Source organism: Dama dama, chromosome 20 (assembly GCF_033118175.1).
Source record: "Dama dama isolate Ldn47 chromosome 20, ASM3311817v1, whole genome shotgun sequence".
NCBI classification, from domain to species: Eukaryota; Metazoa; Chordata; class Mammalia; order Artiodactyla; family Cervidae; genus Dama; species Dama dama.
In genome coordinates this window covers 116,554,315-116,582,244 of record NC_083700.1, presented here as the reverse complement: position 1 = coordinate 116,582,244, position 27,930 = coordinate 116,554,315, and the positions used below count along the sequence as shown (strand labels likewise).

The window sequence follows — 27,930 nt, the reverse complement described above, 5'->3', positions numbered from 1 at the left end:
GCCAGTCAGTCGTCGTCCCTACCGTGAATGAGACCTTGCTTTTCTCACGTTTTCTGCCCGGTGGGCAGACATCATCAAGTTCTCATTAGAGCTCCTTTTTATCAGACCTTCACTATAAGGAGACCATCAGTTCCCTGGTAAATCCTTTCTTCCCAGGCTTCATGGCTTCCTCTTTCCAGCTGGGATCGCCAGTACAGAGCTGTTATGTACTGATGTTCATGCGAGTAATTCCTCCCCATTTCTTATACACAGGAAATGCAGAAGTTTCTCTGAATCTTTCTGAGAAAATCTTACACCTTTACCTTGTAAAGAGCCAATAATGAGAACTACTCACTTAATATCTAAACAATAGTGCTTTATTGGTAAAAGGTTAGTTTCAGTGGATACAAAATTGCTGTGTAAAATAAGTTTTCAAAATACATTTTTATAGGTAAAGTTTTCTCTCTTAGTAACTAAAGAGCAATTATCTATTAGCAAAAGTATTTAGATTGGGGCAGAAAAACAAAAGGAAATTTGAAAGTGTAGGTCCACCCACACCCACGCATCCATGAGGTGGCAGCTGGCACTATGCAGACTATACTGGGCTTATTACGTCTACCACTTACTGCCACCCCGCCCCCTTTTAAAAAAGAGCTTTTACTAGCATAGTTAATAAATGCCAAAATAACCCAAATAACTGGCCTTGCATGGAAGTACCCCTAAGGTCATGGAACACTTCTTGGTAAAAACTGTACAATGCACCTAAACCTATAGCTCTTGACCACTTGCAATTAGGCAACAGTGAAAGGGCAGTCGGGAGAACACCAGATGGTCTGCAGTGCACCTGGCCAACTGTCACCATGTCCCTTTCCTTTCTGGGTGTCCTCAGCCCTGGAGCTCAGTGCTTCTCCACGTCAGCCCCTCGTGCTCTAGTGGAATGAGAATGCTGAGCCAGCACCCACTCCCTCCAGGCTCCTTCCATGTGTCACTTCTGATGACCGATCAACCGCGGGCACAGGAAACCAGGCAGCATGGTGCTGACCATCAGCCAGCCCACGGAGCAAGTCTGCAAGAGCCGTCACTCTCAAGCCCCCTGTGGACAAGTCTGTGTAACATGTAAGGAAGGAAACCACGGCGGCTAAAAATGGATGGGACAGGCCACACGCTGCTATCTGCCTGAAAACCATTCAGAACGGGATCAGTCCAAGTGAAGCCAAACCAGGAGAACCTCGCTGGGAACCGTGATGCCCCTGCCGAGGCGCATCTTCCACACCGCAGTCACAGAAAACATGCCAAGTGCAGCCTAAAAAGGCAGGCTTCTGCACAGATCAACTGTTAATTTTCCTTAAAAAGTTATGCTATAAATCTAGTTGAGTACAAATAGTTTACTGACTCTCACCACATAGGTGAGAATCTTAGCTGTGACATGGAAACTGCAGCTCATGGGTTTTCGTGGCAAACTCTACAGAATGTGGTTTGTGGCGAGTTCTCTGCATAGTGGTTTAAAAAATGACCTCAGAATTCAAAGACTTGTTAAAAAACTCCCCTCTAACAGCCTGTTTGTAAAAAAGCTATTGAAGTATAAACATGTATCTAATTAGGTATCTTTTCATTTGGTAAACAGATAATGTGCAGATGGATTAACAGTATGGAGTTATAGCAGCAAAACTGGTTTTGGATGTTGTGGTCAAATAAAAGCAAGGCAGGGAAGCAGGTGCCATGGCTTGGTGAGAAATGGCCTCGTACCCAGGCAGCTCATCCTTCTGTGTTCATCTCTACTGCTCAGGAACATTCTCGGAAATCTGAATGTTCTAGAAGTAAATCACGATTAGTTGGTTAGGCCAGTCAAATCAAATTCCACTATTAACTATATGTGCTGACTGGTCCCTGGGAATCAGTTCTAGCGTCAGTGGTTACTTAAAATGCAAGAAGAAGGAAAATGGACAGTTCACCTCACAAAATATAAAGTATAACATAACAATGAATGCAAATGTTAAGGTACTTCATACAAAATAACACATTGAAAGTTTTTAAAAAATTAAATTCTCAGGCACAGGTAATGTGAAATGTGGACAGGCACCCCTCCAACAGTCTTGAAAACACGCAGCTGTGTTACTCATCGGAGTGTTTATCTTGCAAAGGGATTCCTGGAAAAACAAAACACAACAAACACGTTTACGTGGGAGTGATGCCCTGCCCGCTGCTCAGACCACCACCAGCAGGATTTTTCTGTTAACAAAGGGCAAAGGTTGAGCAGACGGTGGGCCCGAGGACCACAGTGTCTACTAAAAGCAAAACCTCACTTACAAAGTTCTTGGAAACTGGGATGAAAAGTACGCAGAAATGTACTGGTTTTATGTACCCAAAGTGGAATTCTCATGATTCCACAAAGCTTCAGAAAGAGAACCAGCAGGATAGAGAACGCGAGCCAACACTGATGGCTCCCTCCCACCGCAGGTGAGCCCTGGCGCTCCGTGGCCCCTCTCCCTCCCACCGCTTCCCAGGCAGGCGTGAACCTGCCTGGGCAGCACTGCTCGTGGAGTCAGAAGGCCCGCCAGCTGACAAGGCGTGGCCACAGCACCAGCGTCCTCACTGCTGAAATGGGACCTTCCCAAGGCTCCAACGTGACAACCAAGGAGAAGCAGTCCCCCCTGACCCAGGTGGGCCCCCTGGACGCTCCCTCTAAAAGTGAGCGCTCGCACCCTCCTGCCTACTCCTGTCTTTCTGTGCGGCTATTTCACAACTGAAACCTCTCCCAATAAGCCACCAAGGGCAAGGGCTTTATGCGGTGATCAGTGCCCCAACCTGCGCCCCCCCCAGGTCCTTCATCACCTGGGTGTTGTGGAGACTTCTGACAAGGGCCCAACCTCAGGGCCCCTTGCCTTCTGTCTCACTGGTCCTGCAATGTGGCAGCTCAGCCTGCAGTTGCTCACGTCGTCACATCACGTGAGTGATGCCTCTACAGTCCCAGGCCCCTAACCACACTGGAGACCCTCTGCCCAAATCCCGGCTTCTCCCTACACCTGGGCCAGCGGGCACTCTGTCTGGCCCCAGTCAGCTCTTCCAGGGAGTGGGCTGGTCTCCAGGCTGGCCTCCCCCCCTGACCCCACGTACTCCTTCTCCCTGGGCTCTGACTTTACCTCCACTCCCTCCTCTTGTAGCTAGCTAGTCACTGCCTGGACAGCTCTGAGCGTCCCCTGTGCAAGGGGCAGGGAGAGGACACTGCGGGGAGGCGCACAGCCCGGCCAGGCCCCCGCACCCACTGAGGACGAGCGGGCAGGGCGGAGCAGCGGCGAGGGCCAGACCAGCAGTCTCCCTCGGCGGGGGGGGGGGGCCGCTCGGCCCGCCTCTGCGTCTGCTCTGCCTGAGCTGTTCCAGTAACAGTAAGTTCCCGCTGGCTTATTTCTCTACCATCCTACATGCGGTTGAGTTTGCCCCTCACCATGTCTTCTCACAAGACTTTCAGGATCAAGAGATTCCTGGCCAAGAAACAAGAGCAGAGTCGTCCCATTCCTCAACGGATTCAAGTGAAAACTGCTAACAAGATCGGGTACACCTCCGAGAGAAGACCCTGGAGGAGCGCCAAGCCGGGTCTACTAGAAGCTCGCACGGGAGCTGGCACACACTGCGCAGTGCCACGTCACCCGCACGCCAACGCCCAGTCCCCGCAGTGAGGACGTCACTGCTGTCTCAGCGGCGCACGCGAGACGGACGCCTGGCTCCGGATGCGTCCTGTTTTCTCACTAGCGGTCCACGCGGCTCAGTGAGAAACACGGGAAAGCTTTTATTGCAAAAAATCTCTTTGAAAATAGTTTGAGCTTTAATAAACTTCAAACTGTATGACCAATAAAAGTTACTTTAATACACAATTTTTCTTCTATTGTTGAGATATTAAAGTCTCTAAAGTAGGAGTCTGGAGAGTTTTCGGGGGTGAATCCACCCCTACCGGGAAGGTTACAGACCCAGCTCCTCGGGGACAGAAGCTCTGCACTCGTTTCAGGCCTTACCCTGTAGGTCTCTTCATCTGTGTACTGTATTTTACCCTTAATAAATGTGATCTAGGAACTCGGAGGTTTTCCTGTAGGGGTGTGGGTGGGGTGGGAACCTCTAATCTCTAGCCAGTCTGTCATAGTGCAGTTGACAACCTCAACTTGTGACTGGCATCTGAAGTGGGGGCAGACTTGTGCCCAGGCTGGGACTGAGCCCCGTGCTGCAGGGTCAGACGTGAGCTCCAGGCAGGTGGGGGATCTGCACAGGTCTGAGAGCAGGAGTGGGATGTCCTAGGTGGAGGAGACCCAGGAAGGAAGAGCGGCCTTCTTCCCTACACAGGAAGGACCAGCTCGGCTTCCCACTCCAGCTGCTGACCATGCTTCCAGGCTGAGAAAACACGGCTGCCCTTCACTAGAACAGGGGGTGGGAAGCCGCGGTCTCCTGGGAGCCACCCTCCCCTCAGGGGCCCGCGGACGCTACCCGGGCCGGGTCGTACCTCACACGTGGTGCCCGTGGACCCCGCTGTCACCGTCACCACCCTGCAGCTGCAGCTGCATCTGCGCCTGCATCCGCGCGATCATCTCCTGCATGCGGCGGAGCTGCGGATGCAAGAGGGACGTGTGAGCCCGGGGCCTTCATGGGGCTGTGCCTGCAGCCCCACGAGCGAACACAGGGGGCGAGAGGGGCCAGGGCCCAGGGCCTTCACAGGGCCGGGACTATGCAGACTCGAGAGGCGCGTGTGAGCCCGGGGCCTTCACGGGCCCGTGACTGCAGCACCATGAGCTAACTCCCAGCGATTCTGACCAGCCAGTGAAAGGACCAAGGTCTCAACAGAACACAGAGCACACAATAAGAACAGGCAATTCAAATGAAAAATAAAAATGACCAAGAAACGGAAGAAATAAGAAAGGAAAAACAGCATGAGAGAGTTTGACCTAGAGAGGCGGGAAAGAACTGCCGCCCCGCTGTGGGGAACGCCCCCGAGGGGCCCGAGACCTGGCCGCTCCCATGGGGACCATCCCCCTGTCCCCTCAACAAGCGCCCTGCGCCTCCACACCCGGTCTCCAGGACGGGCAGTCGCCCCGTCACGGGCCCTCGGGAGACTCGGCAGACAGGCTCTGCAGGGAGTGTGCTGCGCTAGAGACCGCGGTCCTCGCCTGCACCCTGCCTCCTAGAGTTTCGTGTCGGTTCGGACTCTGGATGCACTTCTCAGGGCAGCTTCCTCGTCTCATTCCCTGTGTGAGTCACACGTCTTCCTTAAATTTTTCTTAATGACGGTGAGTGACATTTTCGGTCATTATATTTTCATTGTGTATATGAAAACTGCTGATTTTTAAACCTTATAAAAATCAGCCATGTTACTAAACTCTATTTCCAACTTTTTCCATTAAATTGCTATTGAAGATTAAAAACTACAATACTTTTCTACTTACCTCAGCTTCCTTCTCCAGCAGTATCTGGTCTTTATTCATGTCCTCATTTTCTACTTTCCTAAGAGTTGAAAGAAATTACAAGTATAATGTTACGACAAAAACAGCTGGTCATTTCTGATGAGAGATACCCAAAGTAAAATTTCACTTTATAACTTCTCAGAAATACAATTTCTGAGAAAAATCTATTGGAAATCATATAAACTATTTTTCTGACTAACAACATGAATGAATAAGAAAAAAAGATCAAAAAGAAAACACAAAATGGAAAATTCAAGACATTTTTCTTATTCTAAGCTGGGGCGGGGGTGGGTGGTGTAACACTTCCAACTTTAGTCAAAAAATAGCAGATTTTATCTGAAGAGTAGGTTTCTAAGATAAGTTCTGAACAAAGACTACAGCCGTCATACTGTAAAAGGAACATGTAAAAGTGTCCAGAGGCAGAGAAGCGGGCGTGGAGGCCTCTGAGCCCACAGACACAAGTCCGCTGGCCGCTGCACGGCGCACGGCCTGACGGTCCTTGGACAGCATGCTCCTGCTGCCTCTAAATCCCTTCTTAATGTCTGGTCCCCAAATTAAAAACACCTTAATCTCTAAAGTGCACCTCATACGTGGGTACAAAGGACCTTCTATCGAAAAAGGACCCAACACAAGTCTCTGGCCTTACGATCTAGAACTGTTCCTGATAGAAATGATTAGAGACGCCTTTCAACAGGCAAAACAAATAAAAAACAAACCCAGCCCCACAAGTGATTAAACTAGCAACAGTATGTGGTGATAGCTTAGGTGGGAAACCAAACGGTGACGCCGGCCGTCAGCGGAGCGGGGCGCGGGGCGGGGGCAGCGCGGCCGGGGCAGCGACCTGCCGCCTCTCTTGAGCCTCTCAGACCGGAAGTTCTCGTAGTGCAGGTCCTGAGTCACCTCCTGGAGATCCTGCATGTGAGTGCTGCAAGGCAAGAGACGGGGCTGGGCCACCCGCCGGCGACCCCTGGTCACGCACACAGCACACGCCAGGGACGAGACCCCGGGCACCTCCCACAGGAGACTGCCGCCCGTGGTCAGAGCGACAGCCACCGAGGCAAGCGCCGCCTCAATCGGAGCACACTCCTCCGAAGGGACTTACACTCCTGGCTCCGCAAGCTTAACCTTTATACCAGAGGGGGGCATCACTGTCACCGCGGAGAAAACCATCAGGGTGTCCGAGCCTGAGGAGCGCAGGCCCCGGCGGGAGAGGCCAGTTTGCGGCAGTCAGAGGCGGGCAGGCCTCCGCACCAGCTGGACCGCCCGCCGCAGGAGTGCAGGGAAACCCGCTCTCCAGGCCGGGCGCCGCCACGGGAAACAGACGGTACTTACATGAGCATCGTCCTCAGCTTCAGAAAGTCGTTGTGCTCCGGGTTCTCCACCTCCACGACACCCCAAGGGTAGAGGCGGCCTCTGACCTTCTTGCCTTTAGCTTCAATCAGCTGATTGGATCCAACCACAGAGAAAGGGATGCTAGCCTAGAAGGAGACACACGGGGTAGACTGGCTCCACACAGGGAACCCCAACGTTCAGTGGAAACACAGGGACGTGAGCAGAGAACGCGTGCACTGCCGCCAACCGCAGGGCTCACTGCAAAACCGAAGGCACACGTTCCACTCGCAAGTGGCAGCTGTTTCCCGGGGGGACAGGTGTACGGAACTAAACCTTCAGAAGGTTTCTAAGCCGTAGATGACAGCTATGCCAAAATATGCCAAAAGCAAAAGTACTCGTGTACCTGAACCTGCCCGGGCAACCCCAGAGGTCAAGCCTCTAGAAATCGGGCCCTTTGCCAGCTGTTTCCACGTTAAATGCAGTGACTGCAGGAAACGGGGCTTCCCGGGCGGCACTAGAGGTAAAGAATCCACCTGTCAATGCAGGAGACCTGGGTTCAATCTTGGGGTCAGGAAGATCCCCTGGAGTAGGAAACGGCAACCCACTCCAGTATTCTTGTCTGGGAAATCCCAGGGACAGATGAGCCTGGCGGGCTACAGTCCAAGGGGTCACAAAAGACTTGGACACAACTTAGCGACTAAACAGCAACACCAGGAAAGTAAGAGTGAGGGACCCTGTGCACCTGGGAACAAAGCACCGACCTTGAGAAGTCTCGTCTGCTCCTTAAAATCTTCATCTTCATCCGACTCCGCGTCAGGCAAGTGATAGATTTTGATGCTGTGTTCCTCAATTTCATCCAGAATCTGAAAGAAGGACCAAACCAGGAGCAACTGTAGCAAACCGCATACTGTTTCAGTCAAGTTTAACACATCAGATTAGAAACATGTCGGAACTATCCAAATGTCAATAAGAAGCCTACTGATTAAAACCATCTTCAAATGATCTTACAAACCGCTGGAAAGGCTGGCCTGCACTCCGAGGGGTCCTCTGTCCAGAATAATAACAGGAACGCGCCCGCCCTGGCCCTGCCGAGGCTGCAGACCGACGGCCGTCCCCAGGCAGCCGCAGAGGTGCTGTACGCAAGCAGCCTGGAGAGGGGACCGCCCGGCGAAGGGGCCACCAGGCGAGAGGGCTGCATGGCGGGCGGGGCCGGGAGGACACCTGCCAGTGGCCAGAGGGCAACAAGGCATCCAGGAGGGCTGGAAGGCAGGGCCGAGCGTGACTGGGGCTGACAAGTGGACAGCTCCCAATGTTGGGAAGGGATCAAGGGTCTCGATTTCATCTAACAGGCAGAGTGCTCAGTGCTCACAGTCTCAACTACCAACCAAATGGCTGACCTGCCCAGGGGAAAACCTGGGCTGGAGTGGGAGCCCCTCCCTCTAGAGGGGCTGGAGTGGGAGCTGGCATGCATTCACCCGTCCGTCTCCCAGAAACCCAGCCCCCAAGCCCCAGCACGTGCTGGGCACTCCACAGGTCTCGGGCAGGCTGGCCCTCTGCTTACCCTCACGCTAGAATCTGGGCCCTCAACGGAAGAGAGAACAAACGCCAAGGCAGCAGGAAGCAGCTCTGCTTCAAACCTGCTCCCAAACTTGTTCCTTCTTAATGCGACTAAAGGGCCTCGCATGGTCAAAGACCTCAGATGAGCTCACTGTCCACACTAAGTCAGGATCTAAGGAAAGGCCCTCCCTGAATCCTGGCCTTGGTCTTCTCAGGACTGCTCACTCCCTCCCCGCTGAGATGGAGAGGCTGAGCAGGCAGCAGGAAGCTGCTCTGCCCTCCGCCCCACAAGACAAGGCTGACGCTGCGGACGGGGACAGAGCAAAGCTAGTAAGCAGGCCACCCAGAATTGGAAGAGAGGAGTAAGAAAGTGATAAATCAACACTGATCGCGCGTGCTCAGCCTGGGTGACAAGAGCCACTTTGAGAGGGAGGGAGAGGCGGACAGAGGTCTGGGGACAGCGAAAGGAGCGTGTGGACAGGCACAGGAGAGAAGCCAGATAAGAGGGGGCTGGAAAAGCCCAAGATTTCATTTTATTTCAGACGCTGAGATTAAGACCTAAGAGCTCTGTACACATAATCAGAGACGGACATAAGGCATTCTAACCCTGACAGCTCTCTCCAATGCATGTCTGAAATTTATCTCCTAGGAAGGTGAAGTTCCCTCAAGTGTGAGCGACTAAACTATTTCCTGTCAAGGATAAAAATGCCTAAGTTTTCAGGTGCTTTTCCAAGGGCCTGCATATTTTCTAAAAAACTGGCAGGCATATAAGACAACGAAGGAGAAGGCTGACAGAAGACATCAGGAGAAACACAAAAACACAAAGGTCACACTAGGTGAAATCATTTACAACACAGTAATCAACGTGTAAAAATACAGGAGTATCTATGAGTCAGTAAAAATGCAATCAAGAGCAGCAAGGCTCTAAAACCCGAGAGGACGCACCAATGGGCTTCAAGTGCCATAAAGAGACTCAGACCAGCGACTGGGCAAAGGCAAGCTGGAACGAGACACCGTCCCCCACGTCTCAGAAGACGGCTACCCTAAACACGCAACGGTCCAGAGCCATCCCGGGTGGAGGGGAGGCCCACAACCAGGCCCCAGAGAGGCAGACGGCTACCAACTCGTCTGAGTGAAACGTAGACTCTTTGAAAAGTACAGTGCACATCGATTTCCTTTCTAAGTTTACACGACCATGAGAAAGCAGACGCGTGCTGGTGCCAGCAGCACCAGCACCAGGGAGGCCCGCTCGGTGACCCCCTCCCGGCCCAGGCCCGCCCCCCGGGCAGGCCTGTTCTGTGCCCACCCCCGCCCCCCGGGAGCCCAGCACGCACCCTTTTCTTCAGGCGCTCCCGCTCCTTCAGGGTGAGTGTGTCGGCTTTCGCGATGACAGGCACAATATTCACCTTGTTGTGGATCGCCTTCATGAACGCAACATCCAATGGCTTCAGTCTAAAAGTCATGTTTAAGGGGAGAATTTTTTCTCAGAATCATCTCAAAATTTCCATTCTTATAGTAAAACACACAGTTCTGGGGGGAAGTGAAAAGCCGAGCAGTGAAGAGAACACCCCGCCCCAGAGGCCGGGCTTCCCGGGCAAGGACTGCGCACCCATGTCCGAAGGGGGAGATGAAGTAGAAGCAACAGTGCACCCTGTTGTCGATGATGTGCCGTCTGTTCAGACCGCTCTCGTCATGCAGGTACCGCTCAAACTGCTCGTCGATGTAGGAGATGATTGTTTTAAAGCTGAAACACAGATGCTAACCATCACGGGATACAAGAGGCAGCGCCCCTGACTACAAAGACAAGTTTTTCTAGCCCCTGCCCCTCTGGCAGATGTGATGTAATGACTCAACTGCAGGATGGAAACAGAAACCGACTCCTAGGTTTGGCTACATGGTGGCTTTTGGAAACTGTGCCAAGAATCATTGCCTATAAGTACTGAAGGTCGAAAGCCGGGATGCAATAGGTTACAAAGAGCCTGAGCAGACTGACAGGAGACAGATAGGAGCGGGGGCGGGGGGGGAGTGGGAGCAGGACGGGCGGAGAACAGATGAGCTTGGGAGGTGGCTGCAGGAGGGAGGGAAGAACCCCAGGCGGAGGAGAAAGACAAGGGAAGCCCTCTGCCCCTCCCACACTCTCCTCCTGAGTGCTGGAAAGCTGCTGCCTCGTGTTTGCAGGATTAGAACCAAGAGAGGCTGTACAGTGAAGGTGGTACTCTCTCCAAGGGGCATGGCCCAGACGGCCGTTACAGTCCACTTCCTCACTTCCTTACTGTGCAAACATCGCCAATAAGCAGCCAACTACAGACAAACTTGGTCTGGAGCAACTCTCTTAAAAGAGCTCATCTTCTTGAATATGGAAAGGAGGAAGAACTGCTATGATATCTTGTTCACTAGCCATGGTCCAAATCAAGGTGCTTTATTTATGTTAACATTTGCTGTTTGGTTGGCTTTGTGATATCAGATCTCACTAGAATGCTCTTAAGAGAAAAAAATACTCATTCCATGTGAAATTCCTCATTAAAAACGCTATAATTACAATGATTTAAATTGTCTTATTGTTCTGTCACACACAGCAACCCCAGACCCAACAACCGTGAGTGAACATGAGGGACTGAAACACACGGAGACACACTTGGCAGGGGCACGGCCTCGTCACCGTGGGCCCTGGGGACGCACCAGTCCCTGCAGTTGATGGCATCCCCGTAGCCCGGGGTGTCCACCACGGTCAGACGCAGCTTCACCCCGCGCTCTTCAATCTCAACAGTCGAAGCCTCAATCTGGACAGTTCTTTCAATTTTCTCTAAAACAGAAGCAACCTTGTTACTTTCTTATTATTAAACAAGTGACTCAGAAGTAGTTATTTCTCTTTAAGGACAGTTCTCAGAAGGTAACATGAAGATTGCATAAAAAGGATCCCAGGGTCAGCAAGAGAAACATTGTAGCTGAGACTAAAGGGCTGTTGTGGAGGTAAAAAAACATCAATATTGAAAATTGCAACTTCTCTTCCTGGGACAGGAAGAACAATGAATGAATCATTTAAAGACTGTCCAGAGACTGCAGTCCTGTTGTGGGGGCTTAGGGCCAGGCTGATGGATTCACAGCCCACTCACTCAGCGGCCTCATGAAGCCCAGCGGTCAGTGCTGGACACACACTGGAGGGAAAGGGGTCAGCCGACACCTATGCCCACAGAAACTTTCTCCGTATGCAGGTTTCTTCATGAGCAAACATTTTCACTTGATCCTCATCAAACATGTAATATAGGCAGGAACTATTACCCCCTGTAGACAAGGAAATCAAGCGTGGAGAAGACGGGCCATGGTGCATCCAAGCACGCCAGGTGCAGCACCCCCGTCCCTACTCGACAGGTGTGCCCTGGGTCCAGAGTCACACAAACAAGGCTAAGGTACAAGATCCTGACGGCGCTCTGCGGTCCTGACCACACCGCGCTGTCTGCTGCGGGGGAACTACGTACCTGCGGCTCCAGGGATGACTCTTTCTGGGTAGAGGTCGGTCAGGAAGAGGCTGTTGATGAGCGTCGACTTTCCCAGCCCCGATTCACCTTGAAATGAAAAGGAACGTGATGTCATGACGTTACCTGTGCGACACAGTTAACGCACTGTGCCTGCTGAGTGCTTACGTGAGGCCTGCCCTGGACCAAGCACCTCACAGACATCCTTCTCTGCATCCCATATGACCACAATGGATTGGGCACAACCGCCCTGGTCCCACTGATGGGGGAACAAGAGCCCTGAGGTCAGTAGCCTGCATGCTCGGGCTGCTGTCCAGAGTAAGGCCTCAGTTGGAATCCAGAGAAATCTGGAGAAATCTAAGAAATCATAAGACCATAATTCCATATGTGGTGATTTAGTCACCAAGTTGTGTCCGACTCCTGTGACCCCCATGGACTGAAGTCTTCCAGGCTCCTCTGTCCATCGGATTTTCCAGACAAGAATACTAGAGTGGGTTGCCATTTCCTTCTGCAGGGGATCTTCCCGACCGAGGAATCGAACCAGTCTCCTGCATTGCAGGCAGATTCTTTATTGACTGAGCTACAAGGGAAACCCAACTCCATCTGACCTCTTGCCAAATACTTAGAATGGACTTGAGGTGGCTCCTTATGTTTTGATAAACAGAATGCACAGTATATTTTTACATATGGGCTCTGCTAACCTTTAAACTTCCCACATTTCAGAAAGCTGAACAGACACAACAATGTCAAAAGCACCCAGCTTCCTGAGCTGTGGAGGCGGGGCGGGGACGCAGGGACACCCAAGACTCCTGTCGTGTGACTGGCCGGCCAGCAAGGCGGGAGCAGGCCTCCTCCCCCCTTCCTGTTTCACTCACAGCCCCACACCCCCTGCTGGCGGCCACCTGTGGCGGCCACATGCAGGGCAGGCGGCTTTCCGCTCCTCTGCGGGTGTCACATCCCACGGCAGGCAGCACACGTCCCTTCAAGCAGTCAGTGAGTTAGAAACTCCTCTTCAATATTGTAATTAGCCTCCAATTAAAATAAATAAATTTAATTTAAAAAGTAAAAAAAATTCCTCTTCAACCACTGCCAACTACGTATTCTGAATATTTGAAACTTAACTTCAAAGAAGATGTAAAATACCAAAAAATGGAAATGTATATTCCAAGGAAGAACACACACACTCCATCCCTTTCCTGGAGGCCATCACCTAAGGCTGAATTGTCTGACTTACCCCTGGGCCCTCAGCTAGAACCCCTCTCTGTATGTCCTGCACAGTCAGGGAAGGAGCACACATCTGATTTGAAAATTACCTCTGGGAATATAAACAACAAAAAATTGAATCTGAAATTGGCAGACACGGAATTTGGACTGTACTTTAACTAGACTGCAGTTTTCATAGATGAGAAGGAACATCAAAGGGGCAAAACCAGAATCACATATTGAACCTTTCCAAACATGAGTAAGAATATGACTAAATACATGCTCTCCTGGTAAGTTACCCTTTTAATAAGAGTGTCCAGCGACGCCCATTCACTACAGGTGCAGGGGCCTTGACCAGTGTGCGCCAAGCCCTCTCCGGGCGCCTGCACGGGCGCAGGTGGGGACACGGCGGCGAGCAGGAGGCCCGAGTCCCTGCCTCCGCGGGGCTCTGCAGTCCAGCAGGGGAGGGGACGGACAAACAAAGCCACCCTGTTGCCAACTGGGTGGCGACAGCTCTGAGTAACACAGCGGAAAGGGGACCCAGGCAGAGGACAACTGAGCCAAGGTGTCTGAGCACACACGACCGATTCTAGATGCTGAGCCTCCACTTTAAGGGTGTAAGTGACTACTTCACTGGGAATAGCTTTTGGGTGACATCTACAACCTGCTCATTAACTCAGCAGACGAGGCCACCCTTGGGCTGATCTCTGAGCACACCCAGCCCTGTTCTGTCCCGCGTTCACTAGTATCTCCATCTCTGCTGGGAGTTTCCCTAACAGGTACCTGGAGATGGGCAAACAAGACACACAGAAGAGGTGTGGACCAGTGTAAACCCATCGCCACCCAAATACGCTAACAGAAAGCGCACGGGATGCGCCCCGCTGTCTGGCGCTCTCGCTCAGCGCACACTCGGCTCCTGAGGCTGGTCACCCACTTCTCTGCACCGTCGAGCAATGCTCTGCGAGCGGACACAGCCCGCCTGGTGCTGGGCAGACCCCTGCGCGTGTCCAGGGAAGTGGGCACAAGCATTCACAGTCTGCGATGTGCCGCCAGTCCTCTCGGGCAGACATCTGGGAGCGGACTGCTGGGTTCCGGGCGAGTGCACCGCTGCTAACAAAGCTCATGCTTGACCACTGTGCCCGCGGCGAGGCCCGCCCAGCGCGGCACCGTCTGGTGGGTGCGCGGGACCGTCCAGGTGTGGTTTTAGGGGGCGCTCTCCTGACGACCCGAGAGGACAACACCCTCGTGCGTTTGCTGGCCATCTGCTTATCCCCCGTGAGACATCTGTTCACATCTTTTGACTCTGTAACTGGGTCACTTGTCTTCTTACTGAGCCTGCGGAAGTCTTTTATATTCCAGATATGAGTCCTGGGTCACGTATACTACAAGCGCTTTCTCGGTCTATGGCCCGATTTCTTATCAGTGCCTTTTGAGGAAAGCAAATCTTGAATGAAGCACAACGTATCATTTCCTTTTGTGATTAGTGTTGCTCAGGTCCTAAGCAATCTGCTACTCCAAAGTCATAAACCTTTTTAAAGCTGTTTTCTTCTAGACTTTTATAGCTTTCCAACTAGGTCAACAACTTGTTTTGAGTGAACAGCTGATGTTCAGTATGAAGTAGAGGTTGGGGTTCATTTTCTCCGAAACAATCATGCAGTTGTTACAGCACTACTTGTGAAAAAGATTAACCTGTGCCCATGCAGAATTACCTTGGCACTTCTGTCCACCATGAGCTGAGCACCTCTACGCCTGCTTTACACACTGTATGGACGCTGCTGGAAATCAGACTGTTTCTGCCATATTCTGGGCCCTCTGGATTTACAATTGCATTTTAGAATCAAATGGTTAATTCCTGTTGTCAAAAGTCGCTGCAATTTTGGCTGGGACTGTACTGACTCTCTGGATCAATCTGGGGAGGGTGGACGCCCGCAGACCACAACACACCAGGGCAGCGGGTGAGAGCTCACACTTACTCAGCCTTCCCTTGGTTTCTCTCAGCAGTGCTTTCAAATTTTCAGTGTAGGTCTTGCACACATTCTGTTAAATTATCCCTAAGCAGTATGTACCTCATATCACTGTAAATGGTACTGTCTTTTAAAAAGATTTTATTAGTGTAACTGCCTTTGATATTACATTTGTAAGCTTGTATTTAAACTACTTGTTGGTAACATACAGAAATAAAGCTGATTTTTATATTCCCACTGGGAACCTGCAATGTTGCTAAACTATTTTGATCTAGTAGCTATGTAGTTTTCTTATGATTTTAACATACACAAGTTTTTGTAATTTGTAATTAAGGAGGTTTTACTTGTTTCTCTCAGTTTTTTATCACTAAGAGTACTGCTAACTACAGGTATTTCCCTTTCAGAACCAGTGACTGATTTCTGATGTTAAACCACACAGTCCTCTGTTTAGGATGTACAGGCAGTCTTGCTGTGTAACATTTGCTTTGAAACTGACAATCTGTTCCAACACAATGGATATATTAGGGAACGACTTCCACATAATACAAACCTCACAATTTCTTACACGTGATGAGAAACCAAGTCCAGCCAGCGGAACCAGCCAGGGAAGTGCTCCCACAGCACCCAGCTCAGCCGTCCAGCCACAGCCACGGCCAGCCGCTTCCCAGGTCCTCAGGCAGCACCCCTCCACCACCACAGCGACACGCAAGCTGCAGCCGGCCGAGGCCCACTTTCCCAGCTTGGGTTCCGGGGCTCATCTGGCGCGGTACTTTTGATTTCTCAGCCAGCCCACGGGTAAACGGAGGCGGCTTTTACCACTGTTCTCCTGTGTGGTAGAGGAAGGCTCCAAGCGGGTCCGCTTCCCCACGAGCCGCATGGGTGCGCAGCATGACGACTGCTGAAGAACAGGCATACACTGCATCACGCTGGAACTGAGTGCAACAAGCCATTTCATAGCGCAGGACTTGCGACCACCTTACTAGGGTGTCAGGTCTGCACTCACGAGGAGTCAGTCCACTTCTGTAGTCATCTGCACAGGGCAGCGCTTGGCCTGACACTCTCATCACCAGAGCGTCTCTGCGCAGCGTTCCGTGTGCCTTAAAAGAATGTCTACCCTGCAGCTGTTCAGCAGTCCTGGCAGCTGCACCACACCGTCTGATGATATAATTTAAACACTCTGCGTGACCGACTTTCTATCTGCTTCTTCAGTTACTATGAGGAGTGCTGGAAACTTGTTCGTACCTCTCTTGTCAGGTCCTGCATCAGGCATATTTAAGACAGTGCTGTTCTGAACAGCCCCCTTTCTCGTTAGGATAGGACGTTCCTCACGTCTGGGATTACTCGGGGGCTTAGAGTCTGCTTTGTCTGACGGGAATGAAGACACCTCAGCTTTCTCACGAGCGGGGCGTCGTGGTAAGGCCTGTTCCTCTGTGTCTCGCTTGTTTCTGCACAGAAAGGGCCTTCCTGGGCCCGCGGGGCCCGCCTCCCACTTGCCGTCCACGGGCCCGGACGCCGCCCTGCTTCTCGTCTCCTCTATGCTTTCATCTTTCTCCACTCTCTTTTGGACTGAAGACTTGTTTACATTCTGTTTTAACAAACTGACCGGCTGCCAGCCAGATCTTCATTTTTCCAGTGGCCACTCTGATGTTCACAGCTTGCAGGGTTAACCCAGCGTCTCCCTTTCGAGCACTTTCTGTCACCTCACCCATCATGGAAGCTCACAGCCACACACTTTTATCCACCCCCTGCCCACTGTGTGATCCTGCTCATCTGACCCGTGCAGGTCACACACTATCGATTATCTCTGAAACAAACAAAAAGTAAGAAGTCTTCTGCTTACCAACCCCACCTGCCATTTCCAGTGCTCCCCTTCCTCCCCCAACCTGAAAACTTCATTTCATCCTTCTTATGGTATAGTCTGATACTCATCAACTCTTTCCACTAATTTACAAGAAAATGTCTTTATCTTCTCTTTCCAACTTCCATTTTTAAGAGTTATTTTTGATGAACACAGAATTCTTGGCTGTTTTTACTTTAGGAACTTTAAACCATCCTTCTGCAGGGTTTACATTATTCCCGATGAGCCGTCAGTGGTCTTTCTTACCTCTGATCCTCTGTATGTACTCTTTTTCTTTTTTCCGGCTACCTCTAAGATTGTCCCATTTATCAGTGGTTTTCACCTTCTGATCCTGGGTCCTGGCGCACCTTCCTATTTATTCTGCTTGGTTCTTTGGATGCTTTCCATTACCCCTTTTCTTCTGCAGTGAATAACCTGTTAAGCCCATCAGAAAATTTTTCATCTCAGGTGCTGTATATATTTTTAATCTTTACAAGTTCCCTTTTCTTCTTTTCTGGATCTATTTCTACTGCTTGATTTCTCTCCTGGCTATGGGCTACTTTCTTCTCCCTTCTTTGTAGATCCAACAACTTTTTGCCAGATACTCAGCATCGTGAGTTATACTGCAGATTTTCTAGACATCGATGTCCTTTAATAAGTGATAGGCTTTGTCCTGGCAAGTAGTTAGATCATTTGTAAATGAACTTGATCCTTTTATGGTTCTTTAAGAAGTTCTGATAGGGAAGGTGTAGACCAGCCTCTCCGTGAGGTTACCCCTCCTCCCACGCGACGGCTCTCCTCAGTGTTACAGGTGTTCTCGCCCCTGGCTGGCTGAACTCCAACGTCTCCCGATACCTTTCCAGTCTTCAAACTCCAGGCAGTCTCCAGTTCAGCTCTGCTCCTTCCTGGTGGCTTCCTGGCTCCTGCCAGACTTCCCGGAAGCTCCCCACCCTCTACCCGCACACGGACCATGCAGCCCCAGGGCGAGAGGAAGCCCCAGGGGAGAGGCAGCCCCCGCGCAGTCGCGCAGAGGGAGGTGGTCTTGTCTCCGGAACTCTGCCCATGCCTCAGCCCCCGAACTGTGGTCTTCTTCAGCCGAGATCATCTGCTCTGCTAGGCTCACTCCTCCCTGGGGAAGGGCAGGTGGCTGGCAAAAAGTTGGGATAACTTTACAGTTCATATAATTTTTTCCTTCTCTCAAGGATCCAAGTCCTGCATCCCTGTTCAAAGTCTTAAAAGGGCTGTCTCATACATCTTGCCCAGCCATCTGGTTAATTTGCACCAGGAGGACTGGTCTGGTATAGTCATTTCAGGGTTCAGCAAACTACAGTGCTCTGGCAAATCCAGCCCACTAGCTCGTAAACAAAACAGTTTCACCAAAAGCTGTAAGGCTCACAATGCCTTAAATACTCACTATCTGACCCTTTGCAGAAAGTCTGTCAACCCCTGAGTTATTCCATCAGGGCCGGAAATACAAGTAACAGTCTGACTTAAATGAAGTGAAGGAACCGCGTCACAGGCTGCACTGCATTTCTCTTCCTGCTAGATACCTGAGTCTGCACGATCATCATCATCACCATGTAATTACGCTCCTAAAACGTGTCACTAGTCACTTGTCTGGGCCCAGGGTCCCACACTTCTTTTTCCATCTCAGATTTGTGAACTGTGAACTGTTTATCCCAGGAAACAATCGCTTGTCCCATTCATGCATGACCACCCCATCCTTTTCCAGTGGCATCTTAGCATTTGGGGAGAATTCTGCAGTTATCGAGATTGAAATAAAATCTGATACAGTAAAGAGAATTAACTGTTGATCAAGTTAACTTTGTTATGGACATGCTAAAACTCAATATACATGCCATAATCCATGATAAAATGAATTCTGATATAACAGGAAGAAATTTCAGGTAAGCACTCAATTTCAAAGGACTGTAAGTACTCATTTAAAAATATGTGTACAGTAAGGATTGTCCCTTGTTTAAAATATATCTAACACAAAAAAGCGAGAGTTATTTTTATGAGTATTAAATAAACAAACACACTTCTAGTTAAATATATGTTACTTTTAAGGTACAACAAATTACTGTAAAACTCAGAAGCCTAAAGCAACCAGCGACATTCATCATCTCGTGGACTCTCTGGGTTGGAAGTTCGGGAGTATCTAAGGTGGGTCCTTCTGGCTTGAGGGTCTCTCTGTGGTCACAGTGATGTCAGCCAGGAATGGCGGTCACCAGCAGGCCTAACTGGGGCGAGGACGTTTCTGAGATGGGAGCCTCAGTGCCTTGCCTGTGGGACTTCTCCCTAAGGTACTGACTGTCCCCCCGAGGGACTGCTTCAGAGAAAGCGAGGCACAGGACAGTCTCTCTAGGTCACACGTCTTCCTCTCTGCAACGTCCCACTGGCTGCCCGGGGAAGCCCTGCTCCGTGGGGGAGGGACTAGAAACACCGTGGACAGCAGGGTGGGGCAGGGGCACCGCAGGGGCTGTCACAGCGAGCAAACCCCCTCACCACATACAGACAAGGAAGTGACAGAACAACGTTCCTTTTGTACTCCAGGGAAATTCTCCAGGTGTTTGACTCTGTCCACAGAGGAATCCTGTGACTCTGGAGGCCACACTGTCACACCCAAGGGTAGGAAAGGGAGGCGTCCACAGAGTCAACAACTTGAAGGCACAAGTGAATCTCTTACCGACCACCATCAGCGTGAATTCAAAACCTTTTTTCACTGATTTTCGGTGAACTTGATTGGGAAGATTTGCAAATCCAACATATCCAGGAGTTTCTGGATTTATAAACTGAGTTGGTTGTTGCTAAAAAAAGAACAATTAAACACCTTATTAGTTGCTTTTAAGATATTATTAAACCTGTGACAAACATAGATATTAGTTTTCACAAATCAAAAAACTATACACATAAATCAATACTTCCAAAAAGTCACTGCTATCAGAAAGCTTAAAACCATTTAAAAAACCAATCCAATATCATTTCATACCTACAGGCCAACCTTAAATAACATTTCTGTTAAGCAATTGAGCAACACACAAAAGATACATTAACTCATCTCAGTACAATTTCAATCTTGATGTGAGAAACTGTCTGTAGAGTGAAAGGAGAGTCAGTCAAACTTACAAAGTAGGGCCCAACTGACAGTGGTTTCATCCATCACACTCAGCTAAAGAGCAGCTTCCGAATATAAAGACGCCCAGTGTCAGGAGTGGCGCATCGGAGAGGAGAAGCAGGAAACAGCCCTGTCTCCTGCAGTGGCCCAGCTCCCCAGAGCGGAGCCCGGGGTGAGGCAGGCCACCGAGGGGCGCCATGCTGGGAATCCCACTCCCAGACGGAGAGGACGCCCGACAGCCTGACACGAGGGCGGGGATACTGAGGAGTCTAGGCTGTGGCTTACTGAACGTGGCAAGAAATCAAGATACAGCAATAGAGACTCGTTAAACGCAAAAGGCAAGATTTAGAATGGTATTTCCTTTGAGATATATTAACATATTCACATGTGCATGCACACAGATATAAAAACAATATTCACAAACGTTACAAGTGGTTATTCTGAATAAAGGAATTATGGCTAATTTTTATTTTCTTTTTTGCTTATCAAAGATCCACACTGATGCCTACATAAAAAATGAAAATTACTATGATGTTTCTGTATCACAGTAACAAATACCCAAAGACTTAAAAATAAAAGGCAAAGAGAAACAATAATCTTGCAACTTTAACCACAAATTCTGCTTTCCTCAGCATGTCTTTTAGAATCAACTTCTTTCAGGGCTCTGGGCTAATTTGTAAGAGCTGACATAAGCCAATTTATCAAGTCTGAGAACCCCATCAATTCCATCATGATAAATTATTACAATTTTAAAATTATTATTTGAATAGTCTGCTAGGTATAATCTGAGGAGGCTAAACAGATCATCATTAATGCTTTTAGAAACAAATTGAAAATCTGAAGAAAGAAACCTCCAACCTTTTAGGATGACAGTTAAACTAGAACTGTCTTAATGAATCAAACATTAGTTATACAATGAATCATATAAATCTTGACTATAAAAGGTTTGAAAACGAAGCAGTTTCCCCTTATACTGTGGATACATGATGAAGTATGATCTCTTACCTTAGACATCTTTAGTAAAGTTTCGTCAATCTGCTAAAAAAAAAAAGTACATTCATACATACGCACATATTTAATACAGTATGAACTGATACGCAATTACACATGAGGCACCAACAGCTTCTGTTTCACTCAGCTTCTCATTACATTAAATACTTTTCCAGAAATGATGAAATTTTCACCTCCCATTATATAAATTAGGTATAAAAAATTAAGCTAACGAAAGTGACCACTTATATGCATGTATACATACATATATCTTCCACGTTCTCAACAATGCCTTTTTTAGTACTGCTTATACATTAGGCACTACATATGCAGCAGGAAAAAAAGACAAATTCCCACACCCTCTGGAATTGTGTAATTTCCTTTCTCTCTCTGAAAACTTTTGCACACGGAGGAGATACCTGTTGGAGCCTATCTGTCTGCTGCCTGCTGGGGAGGGTACCTGAGCTCCGCGGACTAGACTCTGACCCTGGGGCACACAGAGCCAGCAGCTACGCTTATAAGTAAAGGAGAAAGGACCGAAGATACCTGAGGGTTTGAACCCTGGGAGACATGGACTGTGTTGGCCAGCCTTGGTAACAAAGTCAGAGATGTGAATGCAGTCCCATTTGATTCTTTCCGGTGCTTAGAAAACTCTTTTCACTTTCCTGACTCTCCATATTACCCAGATGGATACATTCATGCCTGAATACTGCACAAAGTTTCCGTTTTGAATGGAAATGGTCCCAACCAGCCAGGAAAAAATGGTTAAGTGAGGTTAAGACAGCTAGGATTTGTAACTCTGATTCCGAGGCCATGTCATAGAGGACAAGGGCAGAGCCTCGCTTCTCCCTTCCAGGTGCCCTTGAAAAGCCAACTGGAGGGGAGGAGGAGGATGTAAAGTGCTTCTTCCTAGGGCAGATCATCACTGAGAGTTGGGGGAGTGCTGGGTGAGCCCAGCACATAGGAAGGACCATTGCTGACCAAGGAGACAGGTAAAGCTCCATCCAGGCGGCCCAAAACGCTTCAGCCAGGGCAGCAGAACTAACGCAAACCTACAAGACAGCAGAATGCTGGGCAACCAGAGAAGCAGGTGATGAAGGGCTCCTTGGAGGGGAGAACCAGAAAGGCATCGTCGAAGAGCCTGGGAACAGATCGTGGGTGTGAGGACCCCAGGGTAAGAAGACAGGGGTCCCCCTAAGCGTTCCCTCTTTCCCTGCCTCCAGGATGAGCTTAACAGGGAGGAGAACGATCTGAACCAAGAAAACAGCATCACTGTGATGAAGATGCAAGTTGTCGCTGTTCAGTCACTATGTTGTATCCGACTCTTTGCCACCCTATGGACTGTAGCATGCCAAGCTCCTCTGTCTTCCACTATCTCCCGAAGTTTGCTCAAACCGCCCTATGGACTGTAGCATGCCAAGCTCCTCTGTCTTCCACTATCTCCCGAAGTTTGCTCAAACTCCTGTCCGTTGAGTCGGGGATGCCATCCAATCATCTCATCCTGTTGCCCACTTCTTGTCCTGCCCTCAATCTCTTCAATTTTTCCCAGTATCAGGGTCTTTTCCACTGAGTTGGCTCCTTGCATCTGGTGGCCAAAGTTTTGGAGCTTCAAATTACAGTATTCCAAATAACACTTTCTGGACCTAAAATCCATGACTTCCAAACTCAAACTGTGGTAGCTGAACTGAATGAAAGGTCACAGTAGAGACTTGAAATGTGACATGGAAGACTAAATATAATACACCTTAGAGCACGAGGCAAACAAGAGAGGGAGATCGTGGGTAGAGGACAGCCTCAGAGGAGACAGCGAGGAAATGTACTTGTTAGCAGCAAGACTTCCTCCCGTAACTAAAAGGGACCGACGGAGGAAAAGAAAATAGTAACAGAAGAAAAGCCTCCCAAGAAGAGCAAGCCCAGGGTCTACCTGGAGTTGTGTAACACTGGATTGAATTAAGATCTCTTGAATAGAAGGGGCATCCTAGGGGAATACTGTTGATAGTCCAGAATTTTAAATATGAAACTTCTGCAGCAAAACCTCAGAGTTGGGGGCAGGAGTAAGAGCAGAGAGCTAAGATCTTTAAGAGGGAGAAGGGAGCAGTCAGATGGAATTCAGATGGTCCTGGCAGAAGCAGCAGCTGACGTCTTGCTTTAGATAATAAAGAGATAAGCATCTGATAATGAAAGAAAAGGGAAGGCAGCCACTAAAAAAAAAAACCTCCTTCCAAATTAAGAGAAAAATATGGAAGAGCAACTTCATCAAACCAGTAAAAATATGGAAAAGAAACAGAAAAATTCAAGAGTATCAGTCATCAGTTTAAATGTGAATTCTCTCCTTAAAAGAGGAGACAGGTTGGGCGGGGGGGGGGGGGGGGGGGGAACACCAGAAAACCAGGGTACATTACATGGAAGAAACACGCTTCAAAAAAAGTAGCTTTAAAAAAAATGTTGAAAACAAAGGAGGAGATATGAAGCTAGTGCAAACACAAAGAACAGGGAGAGATACTGTTAGTATTAACCAGGGTGGGATTTAAAGGAAAGTGTGGCATTTATATAAGGAACAGTTTATAAAAATAAAACATTCATAAACCTGTACCCATGGACACTTACATCAGATAAATACATAGAACAAAGACTAGGGAAAATACTGTGTGAACTTAATGAAAGTACAATTCAGGTGGAAGGCTTTAACAGCTTCTCCCAGAATTGGACAGACTCTAGTAAACTCAATATGAGCAAAGACAGAGGACTGTTACTTTTAGTCAGTGTTCACAGGTCGTACTCTGTTAAAACAAAGACAAAAAGGAACTCCTAGTTATTCAGAACATTCCTGGATAGCCCTTGGGTCAAAGAGGGTAACAAAAGCAAAGCCCTAAGTCATCTAGAAAGCCAAGGAAAGAAGATAAATGCAAAAGGAACGGGACATAGCACAGGCTCTCACAGACTCAGATGGGATCCGGGTTTTACGTATTTTCATTACTGAAGAACAGTGAAAATAAAGAACTGGAAAATAACCCAATAGAAGAGTGAACAAATCCAAAGCTGGTTCTCTGAAACAAATTCCTCAAAAGTTCCATTAAGGAAAAAAAATACTGAACAGAAGGTATAATCACACTTACAGGGACCACAGGTATGAAGATGGCCACAAACTTGAAAATTCAAAGAAATGCATGATTTCTTAGACACTGTAAATGACCAAAACTGAACCAAGAACTGAAAACCTGATTAGACAAATACCACTGAACAGCAGAATAAAGAATCTACCAATGAAAAAGGGTAGACAAAAACTGGACAAAATTAGAACTCAATTTCATCCAAACCTGAACAGATAAATGCCTACGTGACCCAAGCCACTACAGAAGAAGAGGAAGCACTCCAATTTATTTTACGAAGACAGCACAACTCCAGTAACAAATCAGATGAAGAAATGGTGAGCAAGTGGGCTGGCTGCTGGTCAATCTCGCTCAAGAATATGAATGCAAAAATCCTCAATGAAATACTTGCTACCAATTATAACCCAGAAATGGACCAACAGCAGCTATCAATGCAAGCTGTTACAACAAATTAGAGAAAACCATATGTGAATACATGCTGAAGACTAAGGTGATAAAATTCAGCAACCAACTCTAATAAAAACAGTAAGCGAGGAACCTGCTTAAATACCTTTCAGAAACCAATGGCAAATGTTATTCTCTGAATAATAGATGCTAAATTATTTAAATTACAACCACTAATTGGGAAGGGATGCCCATTACCACCATAGTTATCTTAAAGCACTTATGAAAAAGTCCAAACACATACAAAAATAGAACAAAACCCCACATAACACCTTCAAATATCCCCTCAGCCACTGTTCCCATCCTTGATTATGAACACTAGATAGTTCTAAAAAGTTCTATTCTGTACTAGCAATGAATACCAAGAAATGGAAATGGCAGGGGGGAGGGGAATGCCATTTATAAGAGAGTAGAAACAAAACAAATGTAGCAACAAATTTAGAAAGAAAACAGGCCTTGCAAAATTAATTCATTTTTATTTTCCTAAGTTAGTACGTAAACGTGGTCTAATCCCAGATGGACTCCCTAATAATGTTTTTTTCCCTTTAATGACTGGATAAAATGACTTTCAAGTTCACCTGAAGAATAAACGCCTGAGGACAGATAGGAAGACCAGCTATCACAGGCATCTGATTCAAGCCAACCCAGAGGGGCAGAGGACTGTTAACCAGTCTCTCTGGAGCTTCCGCACGCCTATCATCACTGAACTCGGGGCCCCTGCCTGTGCTCTGACCAACTTCAAGGGAGCACCCTGATAATACCAGGACCTGGAGCACAAGTGAGCCCAGGACTAGGGCTGCCCCACAGGCAAGAAGGGGACCATCACCCCTACCAGTTACGTCCCACTAAGACTCATCTTGATGGACACGCATGGGGAAAACGAGAAGACTACTATCTGGAACAGAATGTGAATTCTTAAAAACACTTGTCTTATTTTTAATTTTAGCAAGTTTCTCTTATCACAATGCACTTCTTTCATACAATACTAAGGATTTTTTCCCCTGAAATATAATTTGGGTGCACCATTATTTCCCAACAGTTTAAGTTATTAACTGATTACTCTAAGATGAAAGTTGAAAGAAGTTCAAAATTCTTCTGTTGAACTTCTTAAGTAGCTGCTTATCAGTGAGAAAGTCTCAATCCAGCAACACAAAAAATGCCAAGCACTGTGGTTAGTTTAAACCTTGGAAGAAGATCAATCAGATCCCCAAACCTCAGAAATTTGGTCAAAGGAAAACTTTATGCACTCAGGTTGTCCTCATTCTAAATAACAGAAATTGCTTAAAGTTCTCTCCTGGACCCACGGCTTCCTTCTTCCAGACAGCAATAGCATGCCAAAACACAGGAGAAGTCAACTCTTCTAAAGCAAATGGAGACATAGAACATATGGCTAAAACTCGATTCCTGGCAACATAAACTTGCTTTGCTCAGTGGCATTTATGTGAATCACTGCACCACTCCAAACCACCCTTCACTGACATGTCATCCTTGCAGTTCCATACATCATCCTAATGCACAAATGATCCTGCAATGGAGGACCTCAGGGTCTGTAATCCCTCACGCAGAGCCCCTGGGACACTCAGCATCTTAGCCTCTGGGTCTGACAGTACATCACAAATGCTCTGCATAGCACAACGGCAGCACCCCACAATCAAATGCCTTTTCTCTAATGACATTATGACTACTAGCACAAAATGAGACAACCAAGACAATAAAAATGGCTTCATCCCAATTCTGCCGCCAAATGACTTCTCACATTCTTTTCTCTCTGGGAAAAAAAAACAAAAACAAAACCAACTTTTTCTTTTCCAGCAGTTTTTGTCTTTAGAGTTGAGTACAAAAAGGGCCTGAATCACATTTATTAAAGACCACACAGGGAGGTTCGTGCCTATGGGTCCCATCCCCATTTCCGTAGGTCACTCTGCTAGTTTAGGAACTGTCAGAATGCAAATTGGACCAAAAAATGGGAAAAAAGTAAAAATTAGGATAAAGTTAATGTGGTGGAGATCATTGCCAAGGTTCATTGAGAGTTAGCAGGCTGCATGATGCAAAAAAAAGCCTCAGTGGGAGCTACCAAAACCGGGAAGAACAGAAACTCAGACTACAAACAGGAGGAGAGGGTCTGCATGACCCCACACCATCGCTATCATATCCCCCCAGGATGGGGGACTGCTTTGGGCTCTGACTTTGTCTGGAGGTATCGTGACGATCTGAGTCGTTCCAGAGAGCTCCGAAAGTTGGCTACGTGCGGGTCACCGTGCCAGGCAACGAGTAATGCTGGGCAGGTCCGCGCACCTGCCCCTCGTAGGACAGCGACCACACGGAGCAGCAGAGGCTGACCTCGGGCCAACACCTCCTTCGGGGAAAGTCTAATCTGGGCCGAATCCGGGGCAACAGAGCCAGTACCAGGCAGCGAACGCTGGAGACAAGCGGCCCCAGACTCGACGCAAGTTCTGGACCAGGGCAGACAAGGACGACCGCAGCTGGAACTAACAAGTCAGCGTGGAGGGGCCCGCGGCCACGTCTGGAGGGCCCAAACAAGGTGGGGGGAGACGAAAACTTGGCGGAAAGCCAACCGGCGGTCCTCAGGCCTTACGGAGCCACACGTCGGCCCCACCTCGGGCCTGCAGGAGAAGAGACCACCCCACTCCCCGACGCTCCCGCCCGCCCCCGGAGTCCGCGCTGCACCGGCCTCCTCCCCCCCAGTCCTGTCCACCGCCGAGCGGAGGGGCGGCCGGGGCCCCGCGCGCTTCCTGTCGGCCAGGGCGGACGGGAGGGGGAAGCGCCCACGTCGGCCCGACCAGCACTGTCCCTTCCGCACCACGTTCGCCGGCAAGCGCCCGGCGCACGGGCCCCACTGCTGACCACGCCCCGCACAACTCCCCCGGGGTTAGCGAGGGCCACTCGGCTTCCCCGCGGACACACCCCGCCGCCTCCGCCCGCGCCAGGGCCCCGGGGACGCGAAGGGCCAGGGACTCGCACCGGCTAGGGGAGAGGTGAGCGGGGAGGGCGGGGAGCGGGAGAGGACCGGGGGGTGGGGGGGAGGACCGGGGGGTGGGGGGGAGGAACGGAGAGTGGGGCAGGCCCGGGGAGATCCGGGGAGCGGGGGTAGATCGGGGGAGTGGAGGGAGACCCAGGGAGATCCGGAAAGCGCGGGGAGATCCGGGGAGCGGGGGAAGGCCCAGGGAGATCCGGGGAGCGCGGGTAGCCCGGGGGGAGGCCCGGGGAGGTGGGCGGAGGCCGGGGGTCGAGAGGGCCCAGGAGCCGAGGCCGGGCGCCCCTCCTCCGCCCGCGTGTCTCCCGGAGCGACCACGGCCCGCAGCGGGCGCCGGCCCAGCAGCGTTGGCCCCCAGCTCGCGCCTCCAAGGCGACCGGGCCCCACGGCGACATACTCACCGCCGACTCGCAGAACAACTGAGACCGACCGACCGCTCCGCCGACCCGCCCAGCGCCCGCCGCGCGCTCGCGCCCCGCCCCGCCCC

At 49.5% G+C, this 27,930-nt stretch overlaps 3 protein-coding genes across 4 annotated transcripts in view; 2 read left to right on the top strand and 1 right to left on the bottom strand.

Annotated features, from left to right (window-relative positions):
* Positions 1-334: 334 nt before the first annotated feature.
* SEPTIN2 (septin 2) lies at positions 335-27,930 on the bottom strand. Of its 2 annotated transcripts, none has more exons than XM_061122674.1 (13): positions 27,845-27,930; positions 20,910-20,942; positions 19,476-19,596; positions 11,786-11,872; positions 10,989-11,112; positions 9,919-10,053; positions 9,644-9,761; positions 7,514-7,615; positions 6,753-6,898; positions 6,262-6,345; positions 5,403-5,460; positions 4,466-4,568; positions 335-2,126 (listed from the first exon to the last, which is right to left on the bottom strand). In XM_061122674.1, the coding sequence occupies exons 2-12, from the start codon at positions 20,916-20,918 to the stop codon at positions 4,467-4,469; spliced, it is 1,086 nt and encodes a 361-aa protein (XP_060978657.1). In that variant the 5' UTR covers positions 20,919-20,942; positions 27,845-27,930; the 3' UTR covers positions 335-2,126; position 4,466. The 2 variants fall into 2 exon arrangements, with proteins under 2 accessions (XP_060978657.1, XP_060978658.1); XM_061122675.1 differs by having other exon boundaries at positions 20,910-20,939; positions 27,845-27,922.
* Positions 3,177-3,653, top strand: LOC133040020 (large ribosomal subunit protein eL39-like). The gene has a single exon (XM_061119772.1). It carries the CDS (start codon positions 3,399-3,401, stop codon positions 3,651-3,653), a length of 255 nt encoding a protein of 84 aa, XP_060975755.1. The 5' UTR covers positions 3,177-3,398.
* HDLBP (high density lipoprotein binding protein) overlaps positions 27,425-27,930 on the top strand; it is a 55,141-nt gene continuing 54,635 nt past the window's right edge. Inside the window, exon 1 of the mRNA XM_061122672.1 lies at positions 27,425-27,444. The gene's annotated coding sequence lies outside the window, so the exon portion shown is untranslated. The remainder of the gene's footprint in view (positions 27,445-27,930) is intronic.